Source organism: Arvicola amphibius, chromosome 12 (assembly GCF_903992535.2).
Source record: "Arvicola amphibius chromosome 12, mArvAmp1.2, whole genome shotgun sequence".
NCBI classification, from domain to species: domain Eukaryota; kingdom Metazoa; phylum Chordata; class Mammalia; order Rodentia; family Cricetidae; genus Arvicola; species Arvicola amphibius.
In genome coordinates this window covers 45,795,870-45,815,784 of record NC_052058.2, presented here as the reverse complement: position 1 = coordinate 45,815,784, position 19,915 = coordinate 45,795,870, and the positions used below count along the sequence as shown (strand labels likewise).

The window sequence follows — 19,915 nt, the reverse complement described above, 5'->3', positions numbered from 1 at the left end:
CCTTCCACCATGTGGGTCCTGGGGATCAAACCCAGGTCGTTAGGTTTGACAGCAAATGCTTTTACCCACTGAGCCATCTTGCTGGTCCCAGGAAATTGTTTTTCTCAGTTAAAGTACTCAGGTCTCTTTTGCAAGCCTTTTAATGATTGACTGTCCATTGTTCTATTTGGAGAATGGTAGGACCTTTTTATTCAGAAGACCAATCTGTTACGCTTGACTCCAGTGTGCCTGTTACTGTTTCCTCATGTGGTGTTTTCCAGTGGTTAGAAATGGTATGAATAGAGAACGTGAATCCTGAATTCCTGGAAGTCTCTGGTTATATGGCTTCCTGGGCAGAGGAATGTCATTTCTTATAGCGCTGTTCATTTCGTATGTTCTAGAAAGGAGTCAGTGGCCAGTGTGGAGTAAGCAGGGCCACATCTCCAGCCCTGTAGATGGGAGAGGGACTCGGGTGTCGCTGCTACTCTTCCGCTTAGGTCCGCCACCCACAGGGAGGCCTCTGCGATGGGATGGCTGCTCCTGGTAATTCTGCACTGAAAAGGTTTTAATTTGTTGTGCCATCTCCTTCATTTCCTAGTGTTACGCTTTCAGAGCCCTGAGGTTTCTCTTCAGTATGGAAAGGAACCGGCCACTCTTTAAAAGGTACGCGTGTGAACTCATACAGATGATTACCATACTCAAGTTCTTGCTAGGCCAGCCTGACTTTGCACTCTCGACTAGGGTTTGTGCCAAGACACTGGCTCCATGCAAGCCTCGCCTCTCCCAGGCTTCTTAGACTCCACAGAGTGAACAGCTCCTGCAGTCACCTCACAGGCCAGGTGACAGCTGACTGCATCAGTTCAGCTCCTCACAAACCATGGAACTGCCAAGGCACTGGCCTGAACTAAGGCTATTAACATCTTGAGTGGATAGAATCAAAACACATACTTGTCTTTGACTATTCAGAAATTCCAAAGTTAGTCTGATCACTTCCTCTTACCAACCAAGGGTTTGTTTAGGTGCCCTTGGTAGGCTGGGAACCAGGACCAGACCAGAGGCGAGTTGGTGAGTAAGGTGGAGAAACAGGCCTTAGGGAGCAGACATATTGCACACACAGGGGCACACACACCCCTTTGGACAAAATCCACCTCTACAATCTTACCAAAATATATCAATGAGGGAAATCTGGATGTCAGATCAAATCCTTTGTTGAGAGGTGTGGTCCACTTTCTATTGTTGCTTTATTTTCCCTATGACATCTGAATTTAAGGGAGAAGAAAGGAAAACTATTTATTATAAACTTTCACTTCATAGCCCAAAGCCATTGAGTTTAATGAACTCAAACATTTTAAGAGGGTTTTGAAACCAGCACTTTGAAAATGCATAATCCTCTCCACTGTTTTTCAATTTCCAGCATTATATTTTCATAAAACATTCCAAAATTAATATTTTTATAAATATTTTTTAAAAAGTATATTTCCATCCTGGGCTTAAGTTTAGAACTGTAGCAAATGACTCTATGTAAGTGCTGAGTACTTTCATGAACAACCCAGCAAATATCCTCTTTGAGTATGCTTCGTGTCTGTACCCCAAGATAGATTATAAACAAGGCCATAGTATAATCTGTTTCCACTACATTGTCTTTTATCGCCATAGAAACAATGTGCAATCCGCCCCTCCCCAGCTCTAAGTGTGAAGTCCAGTGCAGTAACTAACTAAGCACCATGCTGTTCAGTGGGTCTTTAGAACATTGCTCTTCCTCTTTGCTTACCCTGCGGGGAATACAGCTACAGTGGAAATTTCCATGATAAGCTGGCGCATACTATTTCTGTCCTCTGCTGATAACCTAATGAAGTGAGGTTCGTGGGTAGGGTTAGTTGGTGAGCGAGCTGCATCCAAAGGGCAGCAATGGCTCCCTGTTCCCGAGCTCCACATTAAGTGCTTGTGGTTTTTTTTTTTTTTTTTTTTTTTTTTTTTTTTTCTGTAGACTTTTCCCCACTGACCTGTTTGAGATCTTCATTGACATAGGCCATTACGTCCGCGATATCAGTGCCTATGAGGGCTTAGTGTCACAGCTGAATTTACTGTTGGTAAGTCTTGAGGTTTAAACGTTTGTGCGGGCTGCTCTGTGCACAGTCAGGATGAAATAACAGCAGCCCGTTTCCCTTTATGATGTGGTTAGGAGGATGAACTGAAGCAGATTGCCGAGAATATCGAAAGCATCAATCAGAAGAAGGCGCCGCTGAAGTACATAGGCGACTACGCCGTGCTGGACCATCTTGGAAGTGGAGCTTTCGGCTGTGTTTACAAGGTGATTCTGCCCTGGAGGAGTGCTCATATTCTAAAATAAACTTGAAATCACACTTGGAGGTCCGTACTCATTTTAACTGGAGTCCTTATCATTGAAAACTGGAGAATAAATGGATATAAAAATGAGAGTGGTTGTTTTGGTACCACAGGGCGTGGTCATGCTGTGGGGTGTTGCCTTGCTCTACTAAAACAACAGCTCATTGGCTGACACAGGGCGTCTTCCACCCATCACAGGGAAATCGTCGAAATAGCTTGTCCCAGTGCGTGACAGAGTTTATAAATTTCCTCCAGCATTTCTGCTCCTTCACAGTGAAATCCTGCTGAGTCTTGCAGGGGGCCCCAAACCAGAAGAAAACAGGACTGAGCTCAGCCCAGTGTAAATGCGGTGGAGTCCTGCAGGGGGCGCCAGACCAGAAGCTGACAGGACTGAGCTCAGCCCAGTGGTCCTCCATGTTCCTAATGCAGACTCTTCAGTACAGTTCCTCATGTTGTGGTGGCCCCTGCCTTAGTTAGGATTTTTATTGCTGTAAAGAGACACTATGACCATGGCAACTCTTATAAAGGAAAAACATTTGACTGGGGTGGGGAGCTTACATTTTTCAGAGGCTTAGTCCCTTTATCATCATGGTGGGATCTGGTGGTGCACAGGCAGACAAGGTGCTGGAGAAGGAGATGAGAGCCTTACATCAGCAGGCAACAGGAAGTGGTCTGAACTAGATGTAGCTTGAGCCTAGGAGACCTCTAAGCCTGCCTCCACAGTGACACACTTTCTCTAACAGGGGCATATCTACTTCAACAAGGCCATACCTCCTAATAATGCCACCCCCTTTGGGGGCTATTTGCTTTCAAACCACCATAACCCCCAACCATAAATTTATCTCATTGCTAATTAATATCTACAATTTCTCTACTGTTAGATTACTGAATGGTAATGTAAATATCGGACATGCAGGATATCTGAAAGCCACCCCTGGGAAAGGGTCATTTGGCCGAGAACTGGTGAGCTAGAGTCTCACGCTATGGCTCTGTTAACCATGTGATTTTGTTATTCTAGTTAATCCATCTTTGTCTTAGCCCTCAGTTCTCATCAGGGCATTTAATTAAACAATTTTTTTTTGTTTCCTTATTTTAGGTTAGAAAACGTAGTGGTCAAAACCTTTTAGCAATGAAGGAGGTCAATTTACATAACCCAGCATTCGGGAAGGATAAGAAAGACCGAGACAGCAGTGTGAAGAACATTGTTTCTGAATTAACAATAATTAAGGAGCAGGTAAATATCTGTCTTGTTTCTGAGATGCCTCTGACATAAACGTCATTGAGGCCGAGCTCTTGTGCTGGTCTTACCCAAGCTGTTCATAAACAAGTCCAGCGTGAAATGCTGCACATTGGTGCAGTGATATTTTTACTAGTGTTTTTCTTGAAGCTTGTTATTGAGCCATGGAAACTCTTGTGGGAGTTTATAGCCGCCTTGGATGCAAAGCAGTTGAGCTTCCAAGCCAGAACACACCATGCATGAGAAGCCCTTCTGTCTTCATCATGATCATGTTCAGTGCTTAGCTGCCGGTTACAGCATAGGAATGGGAGAAAGAATCCCCAACCTCAGTGTTTGGTTACCGAGTTACTGCACAGGAATACGGGAAAAGACCACCCCCGACCCCCAGCTTCAGTCAAGTAAAGCCAAACTGCTGACACCCAAGTCTGACTTCTTAAATCTAGAATATGGGTTTTGTTTCCTTTTCCTTTTCTTGATCAGCCTTGTGTAGTGGAGTCTAGGCTGCTCTGATGCTTGCTGTGCGGCCAAGGTGACCTTGACCCTTCCTTCTGAATCCTACTCCTAAGTGCTGGGATTAAAAGTGTGCACCACTATCCTCAGAGTTACTTTTCTCAGCACAAGCGCTATATGCTGGTGTGATATCATAGCTCAATCAGCTGTGACCCTGAAGAATTATTTGACGAAAGAAAAGAACACATATCAGAAGAGACTTGGGATTTCTTTTTGTGTTTCAAGGACATGCTGGTTTCTTTTCCAGCCTTCCTTATTTGTGCGGTTTCTTTTCTTTTCTTTTTAAAGCCCTGGGAAACTCTCAGTCCCCTGCTCTCTGTTCTCTTCAGTCATATTTGCTTGGTGTCAGGGCTGGAGTATAAAGAACAGCACAATCATGGTCTTTATTCACTGAAACCTACAGTTTGGCAACACTAAGTTATGATAAAACTTATTACTGATAGCGTTATAGTTGACTTTCTTGCTTTAATGGGTTCTGTGGAGCATAAGCTTAGAATGTGACTCTGATCTGAGTCCATCTAATGCTTTGATTAGGTCCCAAAGCTGGATCTACCCTTGCTCATAAGATAGGGCCAGAATTTTGTTGACCTGGTCCCATATGGTTTAAAAGCTGGAGTCTCTTACAAGCTGATGAGGGTGCTACTTTGCTTAAGTGCATTTCCTTAGAAAAAGTGTCCAGAAGAGGCCGATGAGGACACCTCAGCTTAGACTGTGAGGTCACTCAAGATTGTTCATTTGCTCCCTCACTCTGGGAACAAGCCACTTGAGCCTCAAAGGAGCAAGTCATGAAAGAAAGGGGCAATAGAAACATGGCTGGAATGGGAGACCCTGTTTGTTAAGAGATGACACTGAACCTGTAGCTACAGAGGCCCCAAATGACCAGGCTTGTAGAAGCAGTCTCCCAAGGCAGTGGCTCACTGTTGGGACATGCAACAGTTCCAAGAGAGTGGGGCAAGTTGGTGTTAGTCCCTGTTTCATGCTTCTCCTGGTGACATGGTCACATCCTGAGGTCAACATGTGAACTCTGTAGGCATTCCCAGCTAAGTGATGAGGGACAGACCTGCTCCTGGCTAGGAGGGGCTGAGGGACGTCACCTCTGCCTAGGAAGTCACATCCAGCTGCTCCACTGCTACTGATGTGAGCAGCTGGGCTTCATGGATAGCAGCTAGCTGCCACCCTGCTCAAAGGGGCACACAGGTGCACAGCACCAATGCGCATAATGGCATTTCTTCTGAAATGAGACACTTCACCTAGAAACCACGCTATAAATGAAGAACTGCAGACATAGTTACACTATTTTTCTCCTGTTAAGCAAGTTCTCTCTTCATGTGTATGTAGCTGAGGCCTGTCATTGGGGCAGAACATGCTAAGTGGACTGTTTAGTTCTAAACTTCTCTACTCTAAGTTAGAAAGTGGATTAGTTTCTAGCCCCCATTGACAAAGGCATAAAGGACACTAAAATGTTCATTAATTTAAAAGCAGCACAGTTTCAAGTCCTTACAATATGAAATGGCAGCTGACAGTCGGAGATGTCACTGCAGTCTACAGACTCTAAGTGGTCATGGAGAAAGCTTGGGTTGGAAGCAGTCTAATAATGTTTGCTATCTATTTCTATTTTCTTGCAGCTTTATCACCCCAACATTGTACGTTACTATAAAACATTTTTGGAAAGTAAGTATGAATTGCGTTTCCAATTAACAAAACATATCTTTTTTTTTTTTTTTTTTTTTGGTTTTTCGAGACAGGGTTTCTCTGTAGCTTTGGAGCCTGTCCTGGAACTAGCTCTTGTAGACCAGGCTGGTCTCGAACTCACAGAGATCCGCCTGCCTCTGCCTCCCGAGTGCTGGGATTAAAGGCGTGCGCCACCGCCGCCCGGCAACAAAACATATCTTTGTTATTCATATTATATTGTCCGAAAGTAAGCTCATTCAGCTTCTTTCTTTTTTTCAGTTTTTCGAGACAGGGCTTCTCTGTATAGCCCTGGCTGTCCTGGAACTCACTCTGTAGACCAGGCTGGCCTTGAATTCTCAGAGATCTGCCTGCCTCTGCTTCCTGAGTGCTGGGATTAAAAGCGTGCATCACCACTACCTGGTCCTGGTGACCTTTGTACTTTCATTCCTAACAAACATCCCTTTGCCAGGCAGTGAAATGATCTCACAAGTGCTGATCTGAAAATAGTTAAAATATTTTGCTCCCCACCACAGAGAAGCACGGTGTAAACAAACCCAAATAATTAAACGATTGTACAAGAAATAAGGTGGATATGATCAAGAAAAAGAAAAGGACTCAAACGATGATGGTTTTGGCAATCTCACGGTAGCCCCTGTAGCTAGTGACATTTTCCACCCCCAAATAAAAAGAGTGAGCTTCTCCTTCCGCATTTGTTTCAGTAGGTGCCACCAGGTGGCGACAGAGTCCCGGCTGCGCCCACAAGCTGGGAGGCCTGTTTCCTGCTGCCAGTGGGATGGAGAACACAGTCAACACTTTTAGAAAAAAAGACAAACCCAGTCACTTGTTTACAAGTGAAGTCAGTCTTCAAACATGTGTAGCATGAAATCCCGAAGTATTTACACGTCAGGGACGACTGCCGGCCACACGGGCAGTAGCTGCTGGGGCTCACTCCCTGCTGATAGCCGCAGTTCTAAGGTGGGCTGTGGTGCTGCACGTCTTAAACCCCAGGACTCCTGAGGCAGAGCAGGCAGATCTGTGTGAGTCTGAGGCCAGCCTGGGCTACATAGAGACCTTCTGCCCCTCCCTCCCTCCCCCCCAAAAAAAAAGTGACAAAAAAAATCTTGCACATGCTGGGGCGTTTGTTATGGTTTTACATATTTCTTGGCCTTGTGAAACTTCGGAACTAGAAATGTCTGCAAGAGAGACATCAAATAGCAGGAGTTAGCCACGTTGTGCCTTCCTGTGGTGCAGACCAGCAGGAAGAGTGGTTGTGCGTGCTTCCGTGCTACGGCACGAGGAGTAGAGAAAGAAGTCAGCCGTGTGGTGGTACAGCAGGTGTCTGTCCTTTGCAGACAAACTCTAAATGTGTGTATTGTGTGCACCTCCAACATCCAGAAAGACACATGTCTCATGTCGTGTTAGTAGTTCAAACTGGTTTTAGATGAAGGTAAGCAAAGCAGCAGCAGCAGCAGCAGCAGCAAGCTGAGCAGCATTCGCTAACAAAATCTTTGTGAACCGTGAAACGGAATCAGAGTCCGGGTTTCTCTGCTCAAAAGTGGCCTAATAATGGTTTCTGCTATGGGCGGTTGTGTTGTTGCAACGTCATAGTGTGACCCTAGGTAAGTTTCTATGTGGCTGTAAGAAATACAATTTCCTATGCAGTTTTCTGAATGTCTTATTTGATCTGAGGTGCTAAGAGGCGTGGCCTGTGACTTGGGACAGTTGGCTTTGTTGCCTTTGGCACCTCCCAGCCATTCCTCATGACCACACTTGCCATTGTAAACTTATGTTGGGAAAGTCTAGAGCCAGAAGAAGTTGCCGCTGGGCTGTGATGACCCCAAGACCTGCTCTGTGCTCTGCCAGAGTGGATCCTACCACTAACACTCTGCACGCTCTTGGGAAACCACGGGTCCTAATTTGTGAAGCCTGCCCAGGCTTCCGCATTCCCTTTAAGTCACTGTGGCCCTTTGGTGCTTTTGCACAGATGACAGATTGTATATCGTCATGGAGCTTATAGAAGGAGCCCCACTGGGAGAGCACTTTAGCTCTCTGAAGGAAAAACGGCAGCACTTCACCGAAGAAAGACTGTGGAGAATATTTATACAGGTATTACCCCCCTCCCCCATGGAAATTCTCATCACGCAGCCAAGTCCCGAGCTGCCTTAGAGATGCACCGTGGTCTATGTGTACAGTGGGGAATCAAATTTGCCTTTATTCTTATTTCAAGCTGTGCTTAGCTCTGCGCTACCTACACAAGGAGAAGAGGATTGTCCACCGGGATCTGACTCCAAACAACATTATGTTGGGCGATAAGGACAAGGTGACAGTTAGTAAGTATAAACTTCTTAAACATTTACCCGAGAGATTTCTGAGTACTAGTTCAGAGCAGACTCATTTCAGAGCGGTGCCGTATGGTCCGTGGAACTTTGGCATAGATGGAAAAGGTCTCGCAGAATCGTCCCGTGGAGTAGACACTGGCCACTTGGCAACTTTGGGGGCAAGTGGAATGTGGCCCGTGTGACTGAGAATGGCCTTTTAGATCTTGTTAAATTTTGACCTGCGTGTAGGGGTCCACACCAGCAAGCCAGCTGTTGGAAGTTGGAGGCAGATGGAACTAGGGCTCAAGGCCAGCTTAAGTTGCATATGAAGTTTGAGGCTGGCCTATGCCACATAGGCTATCACAAAAGCAAGAACAAAACAGAGACAAAATGCTTTTGTTAGATTGTAATTACTTTCCACATCCAAGAGAGAATAGTCTTCACACAATATTGGATAGCGGCGATGTGGTTCTAAACGGCTGGTTGGCGCCGAAGAGAGAAGGCAGTACTCTGAGGATGCTCCCTGTTTAATTCCTCAGCTAATGCCTCCCGAGGTTTTCCTTTCTAGTCCACAAAGAGAAGCTTTGATAATTAACACATCAAGCACATTACACTGGATCATTCCTTTCACGGTCTGTCTTGCAGACGACAGACTTACAGGGCTACAAAATTCATCCGTTTGCCTATTTGCATGTCGTTGTCTTTTATTTTGCTTTGTTTTGTTTTGGGTGTTTTCATCTGTAGCAGACAAGTCATAATAGTAGATCAAATTTCATTGATTAGGACAGGTCTTGGGGTGGTGCACACCTTTAATCCCAGCACTGGGGAGGTAGACGCAGGTGGATGTCTTTGAATCCGAGGTCAACCAGGCCTATATAGTGAGATCCTGTCTTCAAAAAAAATAAATGAATAAGTAAAACAAAATTAAATTACAATTTAAAAATTTCCCCCTAAATTAGTAGGTCTACTTTTACCACTACATGTCCTAACTGTCCATGGTCAGCTACTTTTTAGTGTAGGGTGACGTGTTACCTTTCTTCTGTTTTTCTCTCAGCTCTTTTTGCTTCTCATTTCGAGTGTTCGCGCTTCACTAGCCACCAGGGGGAGGCGCTGTTACTGTAGCTTTGTAGTCTCCACAGTTTTTCTGCGATCCCTACAGCAAAAGAATGTTGGAGAATACACTGTTAGAACCTGTGGGTTTATCTATGTATCCCTGCATGAGGATGTGGTGGGACACAGCAGGCTCTGCAGAAATGAATGGTAAAGGGATGCATTTAAAAACAAAAGCAGGTTAGCCACTTGGTATGGGATAGCCAATTAGATGCTGTTCCCTGGGAAGACCCTTTCTCCCTCCCTGAGAATTCCTTCAATGCCTGCGGTTCTGCCTGGGTTGAGGCCTCCCTTGGGCTCTCCCTGTCTTTCGGTGTCTGTTGCTGTCTCAGTCATGCTGGAGAGACTTTGTGTGGGTAGCTTCTGCATTCTTAGGGAACGCAGTCTCACAGCAAAGTCCCCGATCCTCTGGCTTTCACAAATCTTTTCTGCCCCGTCTTCTACAATGACCCCCTGACTTAGTTGTATTGTAGATGTATCTGTTGGGATTGGGCTTCATAACTCAGCGTTTTGATGGTTGTGTTTTTCTGTAATGTTAGAAGATACAAGTGATGTTATCCAGTCTAAGCAGGTTGTGTGTGTATGTATAAATGTGTGTGTAGTAGGTAGTGTGTGTGTGTATAAAGTGTGTGTGTGTATAAAATGCGTGTGTATAGTGTGTGTTTATAAAATGTGTGTGTATAAAATGTGTGTGTAGTGTGTGTATAAAATGTGTGTGTGTATAGGGTGCATGTGTATAAAATGTGTGTGTATAAAACATGTGCATAGTGTGTGTTTATAGTGTGCACAAAATGTGTGTGTAGTGTGTGTGTGTATAAAATGTATGTGTATAGTATAGTGTGCATGTGTGTATAGTGTGTGCGTGTGTGTATAGTGTGCGTGTGTGTGTATGAAATGTGTGTGTATAGTGTGCATGTGTGTGTGTATAAAATGTGTGTGTATAGTGTGCGTGTGTATAATAACATTTAATAAAAAAGAGACCATGAATTTGAAAGAGAACAGGAGGGGTCTATGGAGGGAAGAGGGAAATGATGCAACTATAATCTCAAAAGATAAACAGAAATAAAAGGAGTGCTGTTGGTGATTTTCCTGGTGGGCACCACCTCCAGTGTTTGCAGGCCCAGCCTAAGTGTTCCTGAGGGGAGGGGGCAGTCGGTGTTTCCTTGTGGTCAGAAGATAATAATTACTCGGGAGCCATTCCAAACGGGCTCGTCCCAGACCCAGGCCCACCTGTACTCTTAAACCAGGACTGAAATGTCTCCATCAGTTTTTTTTTTAATAAAACATACTGTTTTAGTTTAAAAATTTAAAAAACAACTTAACGCAGAAACTCTTTAGATAAACGTTTTGTGCAAAGTCACTTGGAAACATTTTCAAGCCAATGAATTATGAAATAAGAAGCCAAGAGATCGAACAATTGTGAATCTTCACTTTGGAAAAATATTTGCTTACTCACTTGAAATCAATCATATTTTTTTTGCATAAACTTTTTATAAATCTGACTTACTTAAGGTTTTTTATAATTTATTTCTACATGATTATCTCAATTTATTGGTTAATGGGTATTATTAATAATTGTGAGCTTGAATTGCAGAGCAAATTATGTGTGTACCAGAAAAACTTATTATATTCCTCTTACATGCTCATTCAGGAGTTATTTTTGCTAATAATCATCTTTACATATTATTTTCTTACTAGAGTAGCTATAATCATCTTTGGCTATATTTAAATATACTGAACTTAATTTCTACTGTAATAGTTTGCTTCATTTTTAGCTTAGTTTTTATATTTATATTTTATTTCATGGCAAGCATAGAAAGAGTTTGGAAAGTAACATAGTGTCGTGATGTTTATGAAGTTACTTGATCCACCTGTCTCCAAGTTCTAGCTCTGTGTCTCCAGAAAGGGGTACTTTTAATTCCTTTATACATTTATTTCCTGTGGTATTTGATTTTTCATTATGGTGGTTTAGTTTCCTAGTCCATACCAGCCTATCTGCCGATACAGCTCGGGGTTAAACCAATACTCAGTGTTTGCAGAATTGTCACCGTGCGGTTATTGCCCAGTGCTAATTACCTTTCCTTTCTCATAGACCTTTTTATTTTCCTTCGAGTTAATAGTTGCCATCCTTTCTGTATGTGTTTCTCATTTTCTGTGTGCCCAGTCTTTTCTGTTGTCAGGATTTGAAGCTTCATGTGCACGGTGTCCACAGGGGTTGATGAAAAAACTTCCAATTTCCCTGTCCTGGACCTTCCACTCCTGTAGTTGCTGCAAACAATGTAAATTGAACGTCACCTTGGTCTGGTACATAGCTTATTATCCTGGATCTTTCCCTTTGCTCCTGTTCTTCCCTCCTGCATCAGCCTCCTGGATACTGAGGCTCCAGGTACGCACCTTCCTGATGTTGAAGGCGTTTACCTGGTTCTAGAGTCCTGCCTGGCTGTCAGGAGTTCCAGTACCAATGTTACTTTTGTTGCCCAACTCACGAGTTACGTTATCTCACTAGAAATTTCTAGGGTGTTCCTTTAGTCCTTGGTGCTGAGTAGGCCTTTTTATTTAGCGCATTTGACACAAAGTGTGCGCTGCAGCATGGAGTCTAAAACCCGCTTTCTGGGACACGTTCTGCATTGTTCCTCTCTGCCCTTCTTGCTGCTATTTTCTTGGCTTCACTTTCTTTTTTCTTTTTTAATTTATTTTTTTTAAAAACTATGTTTTCTCATTTTGCAAGCCAAATCCATTTCATACTCCCTTCCCTCCTCCTCCTTCCACCTTCTGCCCATGAATAATATTCCATTGTGGTAAATGTGCTACATTTTCTTCAACCGATCTTCAGTTGAGAAGCATCTAGGTTGTTTCCAGGTTCTGGCTATTACAAATAATACTGCTACGAACATAGTTGAACAAATGTCTTTGTAGTATGGCTGAGCATCCTTTGGGTATATGCCCAAGAGTGGTATTGCTGGGTCCTGAGGTAGGTTGATTCCCAGTTTTCTGAGAAACCGCCATACTGATTTCCAGAGTGAGTTGTACAAGTTTGCTTTCCCACCAGCAATGAAGGAGTGTTCCCTTTACTGCACATCCTCTCCAGCATAAGCTGTCATTGGTGTTTTTGATCTTAGCCATTCTGACAGGTGTAAGATGGTATCTCAGAGTCGTTTTGATTTGCATTTCCCTGATGGCTAAGACTGTTGAACATTTCCTTAAGTGTCTTTCAGCCATTTGAAATTCTTCTCTGGAGAACTCCCAGTTTAGATCTGCACCCCCCCTTTTAATTGAATTATTTAATATTTTGATATCTAATTTCTTGAGTTCTTTGTATATTTTGGAGATCAGTCCTCTGTCTCGTGTGGGATTGTTAAAGATTTTTTTACCATTCAGTAGGCTGCCTTGTTGTCTTATTGACTGTGTTCTTTGATTTACAGAAGCTTCTTAGTTTCAGGAGGTCTCATTTATGTATTGTTGCTCCCAGTGTCTGAGCTACTGGCCTTATATTTAGGAAGTGGTCTCCTGTGCCCATGCATTGAAGGCTACTTCCCACTGTTTCTATCAGGTTCAGAGTGGCCAGATTTCTCTTGAGGTCTTTAATCAATTTGGACTTGAGTTTTGTGCATATAGTTAGATATGGATTTATTTTCATTCTTCTACATGTTCATATCCAGTTATGCTAGCACCATTTGTTAAAGATGCTTTCTTTTTCAAATGTATAATTTTAGCTTCTTTGTCAGAAACCAAGTGTTTGTAGATGTGTGAATTAATATCCAGGTCTTTGGCTAGGTGGTGGTGGCACACGCCTTTAATACCAGCACTCGGGAGGCCGAAGCAGACGGATCTTTGTGAGTTCGAGGCCAGCCTGGTCTACAAGAGCTAGTTCCAGGACAGGCTCTAAAAAAGCTGCAGAGAAACCCTGTCTTGGAAAAAAAAATTCAGAACCCAGGTCTTTGATTTGATTCTGTTTGTCCACCTGTCTGTTTTTATACCAATACCCACCCTGTTTTCAGTACTGTAGCTCTATAATAGAGCTTAATGTCAGGGATGGTGATGACTCCGGAAGCTCCTTTATTGTACAGGATTATTTTGGCTATCCTAGGTTTTTTGTTTTTCCATATGAAGTTGAGTGTTGCTCTTTTGAGGTCTGTGAAGAACTGTGTTGGGATTTTTTTTTTTTTGATGGGGATTGCATTGAATCTGTATACTGCTTTTGCTATGATTGTCATTTTTATCATATTGATCCTGCCTATCCAAGAGCATGGGAGATATTTCCATTTTCTGATATTTTCTTCAAATACTAAAAATTCTTGTTCAACAGGTCTTTCACTGGTTTGATTAGTGTTACCCCAAGATATTTTATGTTATTTGTGGCTATTGTGAAGGGTGATGTTTCTCTGAGTTCTTTCTCAGCTTCTTTATCATTTGTATATAGCAGAGCTACTGATTTTTTTTTTGAGTTGATCTTGTATCCTGCCACATTACTGAAGGTGTTTATCAGCCATAGGAGTTCCCTGGTAGAATTCTTGGGGTCACTTTTGTATACTATCATATCATCTGCGAATAGCGAAAGTTTGACTTCTTCCTTTCTAATTTGTATCCCTTTGATCTCCTTTTGTCGTCTTTGGATTTTCACTGAGTTCCCTTGAGCTCAACCATCTGCTTCTTGCTGCCTCGTTGGCTGTGGTACCTTGGGCAATGAATCTGTTTCTGGTTGGCGTCCAGTGCACCGTATGGGTAGGAGGGGATCCGGGACTTCATCTTTGACTCTGTAGGGTGAATGGCTCATCTTTGACCTTCTTCTCCTCAGACACATGGAAAGCATGCTCTGCCGGGCCACCACGATGTTTTTCCTCATCATCTTCCCCGGTATCTTTGTGGCACCTCTTCCTCTGCTTTCACCACACTCGTTCTCAGGGACAGCCCCTGCCCATATTCCAGCAAGGTTTTCAGAATTGAAAGAGACAACATGCATGATCAGTCCCCCTTTAAGCTGGAAGTCGGCAGGATGGCTATGTTAATCAGGTATAAACAATAGCAGCACACCTAGAAAAGGAGGATTTAGCAGAACGAGCAATTGTTCACTTTATTTTTCTTCTCCTGCCTCTTATCGCTGTTCTGATCAATCTATTGATTTAATATTTATTAGAATTCCATGTAGCAGTTATGAAGCTAAGTGTTTCCCTCTTGAGCTGGAGAGAGGGAGGCAGCATAGAAAACTAACATCCCTTGCCGCCTTTACCACAGTGAGTGAGGAGGGTTTTCTGACTAGCACAAGAATCCAGAGCCTCTCTATAACTCTCTTACCATATCTTATATGCAGTAATTCTCCACTATCCTATCATATCTATAACCGTTGATTGAAATGTGACCGTTAGGCAGAGTTTTAAAAGCGACTATGATTTGGTTAAAATATTATCGCATTGCTTTTGAACTAAGCATGTCAAATCCCAATACTTTAGGAAGTTGGACAAAGTGTGGCCACCCTTGGCGGCACTGCTGACTCAGGCACCTTAGCCCATGACGAATATCTCCACAGAGGGGCAGTCGCCACTAGGGGGCGCTGCCACAGAATTTGCCGCAGCTGTCTAGGTGGATTCATCGTGTGTCCACAAAGGGGCAGCCTTCCCCTTGTGATTGCTTGTAGTGGGGTTTTCTTTGGTGATGTAGGATGTTTATTTGCCTTCAGAAAAGAAGCACAGATTTATCAAATGATGTCAGATGAATGGTGTAAAGTGTATTGAAAAAATATGTAATCAAGAAAACAACAAACCAAGAAACCTTTAGGAAAACGCAGATAATCTTCTGTGTAGAAGCTGGCTTGCGGTTGTTTCTAGTAAGCTTGCCGACTGGAGTTTGCTGTCATTCGCCAACAGAGCTTGGAGAACCAGCGTGCCTGTGTGTGGAATTACAAACACTTTCTCTTTGGTTTCCCAGCTCTGGGCATCCAGCTTAGGGCTCTGGGCAGACTGTGCTGCCTGTTTCGAGCCAACCCCCATCTGTCTGCTTTCAGTGTGTGAATCGGTTCCTACGTGAAAGCTAGCATCTGGACGGGTGTGACGACACCTGCCCAGGCCTGCCCCATGAGGGTCTTGCCTTTGGTGGCCTTTAAGGCACAGGTGGAAGCAGGCCCTCAGCGACTTGCTAGGCAAAGCACGGTCCGCCCTAGTGCTGCTGCCTCCCCTGCGGCATCCGTGCTTTGCTGGTGCATCGAATGGGCACCCCTGCCCAAATACCGTTTCATGTTTCTTGGCTTTTTAAAATGCCCATATTTTAATGGAAAAGTTCACATTTCTTGCTTCCTTTGCACCCAAACAAAAAAGAGAAAAATGAAACACAAAATTCATATGCTGTAATAGGTAATAGTTTCAGACATGGACTTTTTTTTTTTTTTTGTATGGCTCAGGAGGTCACATATTCCTGTTACAAGGGTGTACATTGTACATGTCTTTGTCAAGTGGTATCTGGTCGCTGTTGGCAGGAGTAATAAGGCCATATCTGATTCCGTCTGGCATTTATCAAAAGTTCGGTGCTCACCAAATGCTGCTGTAGAACAGGATGGCTATACAGCAAAAGGCCATGGCTTCTGCTCTCCGGCTTCACAATTATGTGGAGAAAATCTAGGTATCCTTTCAACAAGTATGTCACGCACTGACACGCGCTGCACCTAGCAAGGCAAGCAGGACGGACAGGACCTGCTTTGTGAATCTGTGGTCACAGGACACGGTGGAGAAAGCTAGAGTGCCTGCATCATTCAGGAACCAGTGAGGGTGGAGTGGCAGACAGTACGGGGGGAGGGGTTAGGACGTGTGAAGGAGCCCTGTGTCAGTCAGGATGAGGCAGGTTATGCTGTGATAACAAAGTTCCGGAAGGTCCCAGCAGCTTAGAACAGTGGCAGATGCAGAAAGTGGACGAATCCGGGCATGTCTGCTTTTGTGTGTCTGACGAACTATTACTGGCTCTCATGTTTTTAAAGGGTTGATTTTGTTTGTTTATCTGTTTGTTTTTAAGAGATAACCTATTGCAAAACTGTGTGTTCCACAAGATTAAAATGTCCAGTGACTAGTCCTACACAAGAATGCCTTTCCAGTCCTAAGCTAAAGGCACCAGATGTCTGGATGCTTTTTGTGCTCGGTTGACTTGCATTTATTTATCTATGGGGACAGAGGTAGGGGTGTGTGTGTTTGTGTGTGTTTGTGTGTGTATGTGTGTGTAGGTGTGTGTAGGTGTGTGTGTGGGTGTGTATGTATGCGTGTGTGTGTATGTGTATGTATGTATGTGTGTATGTGTGTGTGCTCAGTGGACAGCTTGTAAAGTTGTTTCTCCCCGTCTACCACGTGGGCTCTGGGATTAGATTTGATCTTCAGGTGGGGTGACAAACAACTCTACCCTCTGAGCCATCTGGCCAATACCATGTTCAGACACGGCTGATCAAAGTCAGTCAGCGTTAGCGGTGTTTGGATGGATTCCTCCCGAGAAAGAGTATGTGGTCCATGGTGATTGTCACCATAAGGCCACTTGGTCTGCTGGGTGAACCTTTGGGCAAAGTAGCCAGAAGGAAGGATGAAAGCAAAGGCATGGATATAGCAAGTGCCGAAGATTAGAGATGCTAAGAGCACGGTGCTTTTGGGTGCTACAGAGAGGCTTGGTGTGGCGAGACAGGGAGCCTCAGTGTTCACACTCCATATTAGGCGATTAGATTTGGGAGGCAGGAGGATGATTACAGTGTTGAGGCTGTGCAAGTCGGGAAGGACCAGAACCAGATAATTGGGCTAACAATGGATCACGCTGTCGGAGTGTCCGGCTATCCCTTAATAAGATGTGGAGAGGAGTGGGCCTGGTCGGGTCGGCAGCTCACGGAGACTGGCCATCACCTAAGCCTTTCTCGGCTGGGCCTGCAGCAGGCTGGCTTCGAGTCCATATGCTTGTGCTCTTGTTATTACAAAGATGCTTGCTGGAACTCCAGGCATTGTTTCTGTACTCATAGTCCAGAAGGAAGGAAGTTGTTATGATAAATATAACAGTAAAAATGCCCTTCAAATATTTTCTGCTTCTTCTCATTACAGAAAGTAAAATATCTCCTCTAGACTTCTCATGTAGTATTGGTCAAAATCAATCAATTTTTTTTTTCTTGAGACAGGGTCTTCCTGGCTATCCTGATATTCACTCTGTAGACCAGGCTGATCCCAACCTCATAAGATCCATTTGCCTCTGCCTCCTGAATGCTGGGATTAAAGGTGGGCACCACCACATCCAGCCTAAACTCAGTCTGGTGATCATATCTGGCTCCAAGGAAGACAACGACAGGGGGAGAAGGGACTGGCCAATGGTGATTAGGTTTCCTGCCCTCAGCATGCGTCACTGGAGGCTCTGGTGCCTGTCCAGGACAGGCAGCATGTAAGTGCTGCACGCTGTAGTGTCAGAGACACAGCAGTTTGGGGACCCAGAGGTAGATGTTCCGGTATTCAGTTAGCGAAGTGTGAGAAACACTGGAGTACCAGTTTGCAGAGACAGAGAACAAGGGGAGGGAGCTGAAGGACTCATTAAGACCCAATTAAGGCGTTCTTGTCTAAGTCAGCCATGCAGCTCTCAGAAAGACGTAAGACAGCTTGGCTTTCAGTAGGTTCCCCAAAGCTCTGTCTTCATGATGACCCATTTGACTCTTGGTCCAGCCTCATATCCAAAGCAGGCCAGGCTGTGCTCCTGTCACTGGGACTCCCAGCATGCCACCCCACTGCTGCAGTGCTCCCAAGTCCAGTTCTGCTCCTCCAGCTTTATCTCAGCGGCCCATGTCTGGTAGACTGCCTCCCAGCATCCAGAGTGTGGTATTTAAACATCAGGTGCTGCTAATGCTTCCTTGAAGAGCAAACCACATTCCTTTGACTCGGATTCTCTGCCAGAACTTAACAAATATTATTAAGATGGTAGACAAACAAATACAGACATGAATGAGGGCCTTCGAGGTGCCTTAGTGGGTAAAGGCACTTGTCCCCAAGCCCTACTACCGGTGTTTGATCCCTGGGAACCTCATGATAGAAGGAGAGCTGACTCTTGGAAGTTATTCTCTGAACCCCACATACAAGCGCCATGCACACACATATGCCTCCCGCCTCCAAATAAGTCATTGTTAAAAAAGAGGAGGAAACAATGCATGAGGTTAACAATGAGTACAATACATGCGAGTAGAAATACCAACAAGAGACAAGGGTGGAACAGTTGCCTGAACAGTGTGTTTGATGCCAGGGAAGTTGTTGTTGAGCATGGTAGTCCTCAGTACCATCACCGGCAGTGACCTGAAGGAAACATTTCACCCCCTGAATGCCGTAGAACTCAAAAGAACAGGGACCTCAAATACTACTGCAATCCTGGGTGTTCTTTAGAGGGTTTGGCGATTTTAGTCGTCATTGTCCACTGACGTGTGCTAAGATATGTCAGTTTAGAACACTGACAGGGATCACAACCCCCGCAGGGACGTGCTGTTCATCCCTGGAAAATCTGGCCATGCAGTGACTCTTCCTGTGGCCTCCATAGGTTATTGGATCTACCTGACTTTGAACCTTCTCTGGGGTCTACTTGAATTCAAGGTGATAGACAGCTTTCTTTGCCATGGGCCTGGCCCAGGAGAGCCTTCAGCTATGGGGAGGGTGGCCACCTTCTCCGTCTGCTGCTCTCATGTTGCTATGCAAGCAATACTTTCTGCCGAGGCCTTCACAGTTGCCGCACGCTGGGAAAACAGAGGGATATCAAAGGAAGTTCAGCCAGATCCGTTTCTAGGATGATGAGGGTGCTAAGAGCCGGGAAAGGAGGCTGCAGAGGACCTAGTTCTGATGGTTATGGAAGCTGTGAGGTCTCCGGTGGACAGGATCTCAGGCTGGAGAAGTGGCAGAGAAGTCCTCAGCAGAAGCCTTAGAACCAGGGAGGCTGACAGCCGTGAGCACACGGGGGAACCTGAAGACGTGATGTTAACCAACGAGAGGAGAGATTTGGCTGCTCACCAGGGGCTGCCCGGGGAAGGGGCACAGAGGGGCACAGTGGGAAGGTCAGGCTCCCAGCCCAGGCTTCTGAGCCTCCTTCCCAGTTTAGGACACTCCATGTTAGACCCAGCATGCCCTTTGTTGAATTGAAACAGGAAGTTGTTGGTGACAGCTGAGCATCACTCCTGGGAAGGCCAGCAAGGGGTCTGGAGGTGGAGATATAGAATCTGTGACCTTCGGAAAAGGAAGTGCAGCGTGGCGGGACTCTGCTGAAGGAAGATCCCGGGCCTCCTCTTAGAAATCCATGTTCTCTTCAGGGTCTTGCATGGGTGATTCCGAGACTGTGGGTATCCAGAATGGCAGCAGTAAAAAAAACTGGCTGTACAGAGCCGAGCCATGAGGTGGGCTCCCTTGCCGTGGTGCCACACAACTGTGGGGCTCCAACAGCCTCCCTCCCGAGCATCGTATGCTTCTGACTAAATGCTTTCCTGAATCTGTCAAGGTGGGTCCTTATTTTCCTGCTCCATAGGGAACACCCAGTCTCTCAGGAGCATTTGTTACGGGACCAAAAAGAGCATGTCTCCCATGTCAGCCACTGCTCTGAGATATAGGCAGACAGACACAGGACACAGACACCCCAGATCCACTCTCCTCTCCACTAGTCTTTACACTCCTCCATGAGAGGGCCACTTGTAGAAGAGAAGGCATCTCGAGGGCACCATGGAGCTTGTAGTCACGGGCTGGGACAGGACGAATGGCTGAAGTGTGCACAGTTTAACCTGTAC

General features: G+C 44.9%; 1 protein-coding gene across 1 annotated transcript in view; it reads left to right on the top strand.

Moving 5' to 3' along the window:
- The window catches only part of Nek10 (NIMA related kinase 10), a 171,472-nt gene that overhangs the window by 50,854 nt on the left and 100,703 nt on the right, over positions 1 to 19,915 (top strand). Inside the window, exons 16-22 of the mRNA XM_038349513.1 lie at positions 578 to 642; positions 1,967 to 2,069; positions 2,162 to 2,290; positions 3,422 to 3,559; positions 5,698 to 5,743; positions 7,728 to 7,849; positions 7,971 to 8,073. Coding sequence (XP_038205441.1) covers positions 578 to 642; positions 1,967 to 2,069; positions 2,162 to 2,290; positions 3,422 to 3,559; positions 5,698 to 5,743; positions 7,728 to 7,849; positions 7,971 to 8,073 — 706 coding nt within the window. The remainder of the gene's footprint in view (positions 1 to 577; positions 643 to 1,966; positions 2,070 to 2,161; positions 2,291 to 3,421; positions 3,560 to 5,697; positions 5,744 to 7,727; positions 7,850 to 7,970; positions 8,074 to 19,915) is intronic.